The sequence below is a fragment of the Centruroides vittatus genome, unplaced genomic scaffold (assembly GCF_030686945.1).
Source record: "Centruroides vittatus isolate TY-2023 unplaced genomic scaffold, ASM3068694v2 scaffold_769, whole genome shotgun sequence".
In the NCBI taxonomy this organism is placed as follows: Eukaryota; Metazoa; Arthropoda; class Arachnida; order Scorpiones; family Buthidae; genus Centruroides; species Centruroides vittatus.
The window spans coordinates 2,474,554-2,482,836 of NW_027122717.1; the positions used below are offsets into that span (position 1 = coordinate 2,474,554).

Below are 8,283 nucleotides of genomic sequence, written 5' to 3' on the forward strand. Positions count from 1 at the left end.
ACAGCCACTGGTGTTAACCGAGTATATCTCACTTAACCCAACATAATAATAATAATAATAATCAGCGCAGAGCCCAAACGGTTAGGAGTTGAAAGTTGAAATTTGGTACACAGTTAGGGTACGTCACGAAAATGCACACTAAGAAGGGATTTTTCGAAATTCCTCCGCACGGGGAGAGGGACAGGATTAAGTCTTAACACTTCCATCAACAATGGAAGTGTTAAGTAACAATGGAAGTGTGAAGCAACAATGGAAGTGTCAACAATTGAGGTGTTACGTAACAATGGAAATTTTAAGAGCCCAAACGGTTAAGAGTTGAAAGTTGAAATTTGGTACATAGTTAGGTTACGTCACGAGAACGCACACTACGAAGAGATTTTTCGAAATTCCTCCCCACGGGGAGAGAGTCAGGATTAATGCTTAACACTTCCATCAACAATGAAAGTGTTACGTAACAATAAAAGTGTTAAGAGAAAGCGACGTGCAAGACGCAGATGGAGAAAAAAAAAGAAAAAGAGTAATATGTTAGAACATATTCTATTTTCAAATTTAAACAGATTAGTTCGGTTTTTCTCGACTTTTCTTCTTTAGAACATTCGATGAAAATCGAACGATATAATGAGAACACGTCGTGAAAATCGAACAATATTACAATATTCGATTTTCAAATTCAATCTTTCTTTAGAAATACTTAGTTTGTTGATGAAATTACTCTTTCTTTTGTGACTATAACGTAATAATCTTAATCTTCGCTATCGTTACTTTTGCCCGAGCAACGCCGGGCCTACCTGCTAGTAAAATAATAATTAATAAAGATTTTTACAAGTCTTTAAGGGAATTTTCATGTCTAGATACATCATCCTCATCAGCTTATCTCCAGATTGTCAGTTTTCTTCCTAAGTTGCTTGCTTTGTGTTTGGGTAAACTGTTAGCAAAATTTTAAATGTGCATCTTTGTTTTGGAAATGTTCAAGAACATAAAAATTTGAGCTTTTTAACATTACATAAAACTAGTACTTTAAATGTTTTCAATCAAATATCTGACCATTCTCAACTTATTTAATAGATTAGAATTATGTAAAATGTTTATATTGAATTTTTGTGATGATTTTCCAGTTAATCCCTGTAAATAAAGAGAAGCTTTTACCTATTAAATTTTTAAATAAAAATGTTTTAATTTATATTATTTTTTTAATAGGTACATTATTATGAAGACGGAAATGTACAGTTGGTGAGTTCCAAAGAAATTAAGGATACAATAACAATATCTGTAAGTATTAATAGTAAATATGTAAAAGTATATCCAGATTAAATTAAATATAATTATGTTGATAATATTTCTGATTTTTTTCATGGTAGTTTTCTGCCTGTTTTGGAATTGGATTAATTGCTTGGTTTTTATTAGAGTTCATTCATAAATTGCATATGCTATTTTTGTATTTTTCCACTACCTTCCCACTGCCACATGCTCTGTAGTGCCATCACACATACCTTTTTCCTCAAAATTATCGTGTTTTACGGACTAAAAGGCGCACTTTTTTCTTCGAAAAATTGCCTCCAAAATTTAGGTGCGTCTTATAGTCGTAAAATACGGTATGTAATGCGTATCCTTGATTGATTCTCTAATTGTACTAAGGGATAACAAATGGCAGAGAGAGTACCAAACATTACATTATTAATTACACATATAACATAATTGTTGAGTTTCGTCTTTAGGAAATTTTTATTTAATCAAAGAAGACACAGTCCGTCCAAAATATTTTAATAAAGCGGGTTTCAAAAACATTTTGGACAGACTGTGTCTTCTTTGATTAAACATATAACATACTAAGGTGTGACATAAATGGTATGATTTTCTATGCAACAACTTCAGTAACAAAAATGAATCATTTTGTTACACAAGGGTTGAGACCCTAGCATTACTTAACATTTTTGTAAATGCCTTACCCTCCTGTAATGCATTGTAATAATTACCCTCATACCCACCCATACATATTTGCAATATGTAATTTAAGGACAGTTAATAAGACGAATATAGCGATCTAGATTTCTGAGAGTCAGATCTAAACTTAAACCTCACCAATGTGAGCAGCAGGTCGATGCCTTTACTAACTCAGCCATTTTGGCTATCTTTATGATTAGTTAACAAACATTAACGTCATCATGAATAGATCTTGATATCTTTCTTCATTTATGCTCCCATTCATTTTTGAGATTTGACACATTGGTTATATTATTACATAAATTAATTGGTATTTTGTACATTATGACTGCATTTTTTTTGTGCTTGATTTTTATCACAGATTAGTAAATCTCTTTAAAATGCATTGCCATTTATTATATGTATGGTACATTGCAAATATAAATATGATGTATTTAAATTAGTCCACAGATTCTGATTTATATATTGTGTGTTAAACATAAAATTGTATTATACAAGGACTGATCATTTAATTCATAGGATCAAGCTAGATTTTTCCTTTAGATAAAAATGACAATAAGGTAGCAAAAAGTAGTAGCCATATTACAGTAATATATTTTTGTGAAGGAGAATAGAGGAAAAGGTAAGCTTTCAATTTAGAGATGTATTTCAAACTTTTTTTACTATTGAAGAAACATACTGGAGGATAATATAAATTCTTATAAATTGTTTTATATGCTAGTCATAAATTAAAATACACATTTTGTGATGGATTCTAGCTCTTGTCACAAGGTAACAGCACTACATTGCTCTACAGTCTTGCCCTACTACAATATTTTTAAAATTTATGAGAAAATTCTTTAAAAAATCTTTTACATGAAGTTAACAGAAGAAAACACAGGGCTTTGTCATTTTTCCTCATCCTTTTCATATCTCAGGAACAGTTTTACAGTGGAGTCAAACTTTTTATGTAGGCTCTTATCCATCTTAATATCTAAAACATGTACTGTTTGTTCCTGAAGTGTGAAAAGGATGTAGGATGAAGAAAGGTGAAAAAAGATGAAGAAACCTGTGTTTACTTCTGTTAACTTTATGTGAATATTTATTTATTTATTTTTTTTTTTTCAAAATTTTCTTGTAAATTTTAAATGCAATATCACCTTGGCTATTTATTAGTTTTATTAATGTTACAATATTTTTGCTGAATTATAATTGTTTTTATCAGAGTATTATTAATATGCAAATAATTAACTATTATCAATGAAAATTGATAAATAATAGTAAATGTAATAGATAGTTATATAATTCTAGTGAAGAATGAAATGTAATATTTATCAAAAATTAAGTGAGTGTCAAACTGGATTTTGCTTCAAAATATATCAACACTTAATTATTTAACATAATTCTTTTTAGTAAAATGCATACTAACGTTTTTGAACATTTTCAGTGCCCATCCTTAGACAATCTCTGAATAGAAGCTTCTATTTAGAACAAAAAAAAGAACCCTTAGTCTAAACATTCAGTCGTTTTTCATTCCAAAATGTGGCATTCTATTCAAAGAGAGTCCAAGAATGGCACCAAAAATGTTGGTTCATTTATTAAAAAAAAACAAATTGTCAGAAAATTGAGGTATTGATTTATTTTACCAAAAACATTTGTAATATAAATGAGATCGCAAAAGTGCATTTATTGCTAATAAAAAAGAGTATAAAAACTTATTTTCTAAACTTCAACTGATAGTTCATCTAATTTCGTATTAAAAATTGTGATATTTTCTTGTTTAGTATCTTCATTAGAATCCATTAGACTCTACAGTAAAGGAACAATTTTTTGGAAGCAGATTTCTGAACTCTACAGTTTTTTGGAACATGAGCTAAATACTCAAAATTCTCAAAATTATACTCAAATTATAAAATAAACAATGGAAACTGTAATTAGCAGATATAAATTAATATACTTCTAAAACAGGGTCTGTTTGATTATTATTAATCCTCTTAAATTATAGATAACTAGCAGGTAGGCCCGATGTTGCTCGGGCAAAAGTAACGATAGCAAAGATTAAGATTATTACATTATAGTTAACCTTACCCATTTTCACAGAATGCAAGAATTGGGTCCCCCCTGTTTCTAGACTAATTAGAGAATTGTTAGATGGGTCTAAAAATATGTTCGATTTCTTGCAAAAACTAAAAAAACTGCATCTGCGTCTTGCACGTTGCTTTCTCTTAACAATTTCATTGTTAATTCACACTTCCATTATTACTTGACACTTCCATTGTTACTTAACACTCTCATTGTTACTTAACACTTTGGTACTTAAATCTGGTACCCTAACTGTGTACCAAATTTCAACTTTCAACTCCTAACCGTTTTAGCGAATATTAAGATTATTACGTTATAGTCAACCTTACCCGTTTTCACAGAATGCAAGAATTGGGTCCTCCCTGTTTCCAGACTGATTACAGAATTTTTAGATAGGTCTAAAAATATGTTCGATTTCCCGCAAAAACGAAAAAAAGAAAACTGCATCTGCGTCTTGCACGTCGCTTTCTCTTAACACTTCCATTGTTACGTAACACTTCCATGAACAATGGAAGTGTTAAGACTTAATCCTGTCCCTCTCCCTCGTGGAGAGGAATTTCGAAAAATCCCTTTTAGCGTGCGTCCTCGTGACGTACCCTAACTGTGTACCAAATTTCAACTTTCAACTCCTTACCGTTTGGGCTCTGCACTGATTATTATTATCATTATCAACTCATCTCAATTATATATATAGTTGAATAAATGCTCAGAGTTTTAAAATTTTACTACTCAGACACCTTATACCTCTGAGAAATTATTAATTGCATTATTAAATTAATAATTTCTCAAAGGTATAAGGTGTCTGAGTAGTAAAATTATATATATAGATTATATAAATTTAATATTGTTATATAATTATTAATAATTAATAGATAAAATTAATAAATACTCTATGTATAGTGTAATATTTAGAATGAAAATTAAATGGAGAAGTGTAAAGTATATAACGGAACAGTGACGCATATGCCATGAAAACCAAAGCAAAGCAGGCTGCCTGGCAAACTATAGCTATGCTACAACCCACTAAATTCAAAACTAGATGTTTTCTGGTAATTCCAGATTTCTGGAAGCCAGATAATTGCTATAATTTGTGAGGCTTATCCAATTAACTTTTTTGATGTACTGTACAAGGCATTTAAATGTAATGCTAGGTTCACTGTCTTACGAATCACTATAAATGAAACAAACATTAACCAAAGCAAGATGATGATCTCATTGTATTATGATACAGACTGCATTAGAACATCATAATTGGTGGAAAAGGTTTGAATTATCAAACAAATAGCCAGATTCCTTTATTGGGCAATTAAAGCTAAATAATTACTAAGCAGTTTGGCATGAGATGGCAGTCTGGCACTTGCCTCCTGTCAGATTACTTAGTAATTATTTAGCCTTAATAATCCAATAAAGGAATCCTGCTATTCATCTGATATTTGAAAGGGTTTCATTTTTCTTTTACAGTCATCAGTTTTATGGAAAAAGTTAATTGGTGAAACAGTTGCAGAAAAGTGACAAACTAACAGTTTATATCTACTTCATAGCAATTCGTATACCAATGTGAACCTAGCTTTACATACAATTTAATCAACAACATATCAGTATTAAATCAAAAGTCAATAGAAAAATTCTATAAAATTTTATAATAGAAAATTGTTTAATAACTTTTAGTAGATAACAATATTTCTTAAATACAACTTTTTTTTCCTAAATAAATTTCAAATGAAAATTAATGTGTGAATTTTTTTATTTTAACAGAACGAAATACAAATGGCCAAAGAATTTGTACAATTTGTAAAAGATGCAGAAAATGAATATCAGGTAATTATAAATAATGGAAATATTTAATGTCTTAATTGCTTTGGTTTAGCATGTAATTTAAATATTCACTTAATTGTTTCATCTTTTGAAACAAAAGTGACAAATGCTAAATATATGTTCATTTCGTTTTGAAATTCAGATATCTGTTTCTGAAAACTACCAGACCATGTCGGACGCCACTTTCAAAGCCCTCCGTCGACAGCTACCGGTCACTCACGCTAAAATCGACTGGAACAAAATGCTAAGTTATCGGATCGGATCAGAACTGAAACATCATTAAATGTTCACGCCGTGCCTCATTTATTTTTGCCGTCAAATATTCACTGTCACATTTCCCAAATATTGTCATTCCACAAAACGGCAGTCGTGTTACATAATAAGAAAATATTCTTCGTATAAGTTATTATTCAAAATATTTAATTATTCATAATTTACATAGTTTCATCTTCATATACTGTAATTGATTTATCGAGAACAATAACTGAAAATGCTTCTATATTATTGTCGTTTGTTATAAAATAACAATTGGTTCAAGTCATTCTTTAGAATCCGATTCTAGTTTTTAAATTCAGTATGTTTATCTTCATGCTTTATTAATTCTAATAATTATCAAGTAAAGATACATTAGAATAAATTACTGTACACAATCAAATGAAACATTTGAAAAACAGGAAAAAGTAAATTTTTTAATTAGAAAAATTGTTACCGTCAATTTACATTCTTCATAAGGAAAGATTACAATTAGGAGTTATAAAGACTTGCTTAATATAGAAGGAATTCTAAAACTTTAATAGACTGCGATTCAATAGAATCTGTTGAGTTGTTAGCAAATTGATGATGATGATTGGCTTTTAACTATTGAAATTAAAGAGAAAACAATACTAAGACATGAAATTCTTGCAAAAATCTTATTATTTATAACAGTTAAAAAATTGACTAAACTACTAAAAGTTTGGTAGTTTTTAATAAATAAAACAAAACAACCATTCTTTTCCATCTGAAATTTATAATTAATTTTTTTATTCTGTTTTTTGTAAATATAAGTAAAATATTTTTTATAAATTTAATTTAGTGACAGAATTCCACTTTATATGTAAGAACTCAAGAAACATTTCCAGAAAAATTATTATTCACTTTTAACTGTCATTTTTGAAATAAACTAATAATTGTTTTTAGACCAACAAATGTAAATTTGGTAAGATTTTCTCTCTCTCAGATACCATGTGGTGCTCTCCTAGTATTGTAGGCTTTATACTGTACAAGCAAAGAACTGAGAAGAATTGTAGATCTGCAAATGACTTTTTACGAAAGGTGGTCTATCAAAACACACTTCTTGCAATGTCGAACAATTTGAAATAAAGTTCAGAGCATATCCTAAAATAGAGTTTAAAACAAGTGTTTTCCTCTTTACGAGATGATTTGCTGATATATATTTAGTCAACTCCATATGCTACACCATAACAAAATTAAAGGATTTTTCACTAAATGAAGGATTCGGATGTAAATGGCAGTAATCCACAAAATTTTTAAATTATCCATACCAATAGGTTGCTTTATATAATGTCCATCTGGTGAAATGATCGGAAGTGTCAATTTATGCTGAGGGAAGGTGAAGTCAGAGGTCCCAATCTTGCTTTTTAAAGTAGAAACAATAAAAGAATCTATATTTGTTTTTTTCCCAACTCACTATGTTTACATGGGTCACTACTTTTTACATCCAAATCCTTCAAATATATACAATATATAGATTTGAAAGTTTCTCCTAGTGAATAGTTGAGAGATACCTTTAAAAAAGAAGTGGCGGGGAAAAAAGCTTATTTAGAATGTATCTGACCAAATAAGAAGAGTTGTAATGAAAATTTCAGAACGGAACATCTTTCAAAGAGTTTTTTCATAGGCTTTCATTCTCAGTTTTGAGCAGAATAAAAAAAAAAGCCTACAAAACTGTTGTTGCACCAATGACATCCAAAAGAGAGAGAATCTTGTCTCAAACTTTTGAAATTTCTGGGAGAGACGCTTTTGCAGAGCAATGATTTTATAGATGGTGTGACACCAAACCTAACCTCCAATGCAAAAAAAGAAAAAAAACTATGTATGTGTTCATTCCTACATATTCCAACATGAAAAAAGAAAAATTAGAAATGTTAATATTCTATATGTATTTTAAAAATATTCATAGTATTTATCTGCTGTATATAATAACCCAAATGTACATTCCATTCATTTGTTGTGATTCTAAAGAACTTAAAATTTAAAAAAAGAAAACGGAAAATTTGTATTTTCAATTTGTTAATTTTTTATTGCAGATTTTCATTTTTTTATTTTTTAATTAATTAGAGAATCTTGTGTGTTGAAAAGTATTTGTTAATAATAAATCTGTTTCTGCCAATTGTTCAAAACTTTTGTAATTGAAAGAATGCATTTACTTCATTGTTAATTAAAGTTCTGTCGTTTTTTTAATTA

At 29.2% G+C, this 8,283-nt stretch overlaps 1 protein-coding gene across 1 annotated transcript in view; it reads left to right on the forward strand.

Annotated features, from left to right (window-relative positions):
* Positions 1 to 8,280, forward strand: part of LOC136989828 (F-actin-capping protein subunit alpha-like) — a 48,242-nt gene extending 39,962 nt beyond the window's left edge. The window contains exons 7-9 of the mRNA XM_067288113.1: positions 1,198 to 1,269; positions 5,758 to 5,820; positions 5,960 to 8,280. Of these exons, the coding sequence (XP_067144214.1) occupies positions 1,198 to 1,269; positions 5,758 to 5,820; positions 5,960 to 6,100 (276 nt within the window). The 3' untranslated portion in view covers positions 6,101 to 8,280. The remainder of the gene's footprint in view (positions 1 to 1,197; positions 1,270 to 5,757; positions 5,821 to 5,959) is intronic.
* Positions 8,281 to 8,283: the final 3 nt, after the last annotated feature.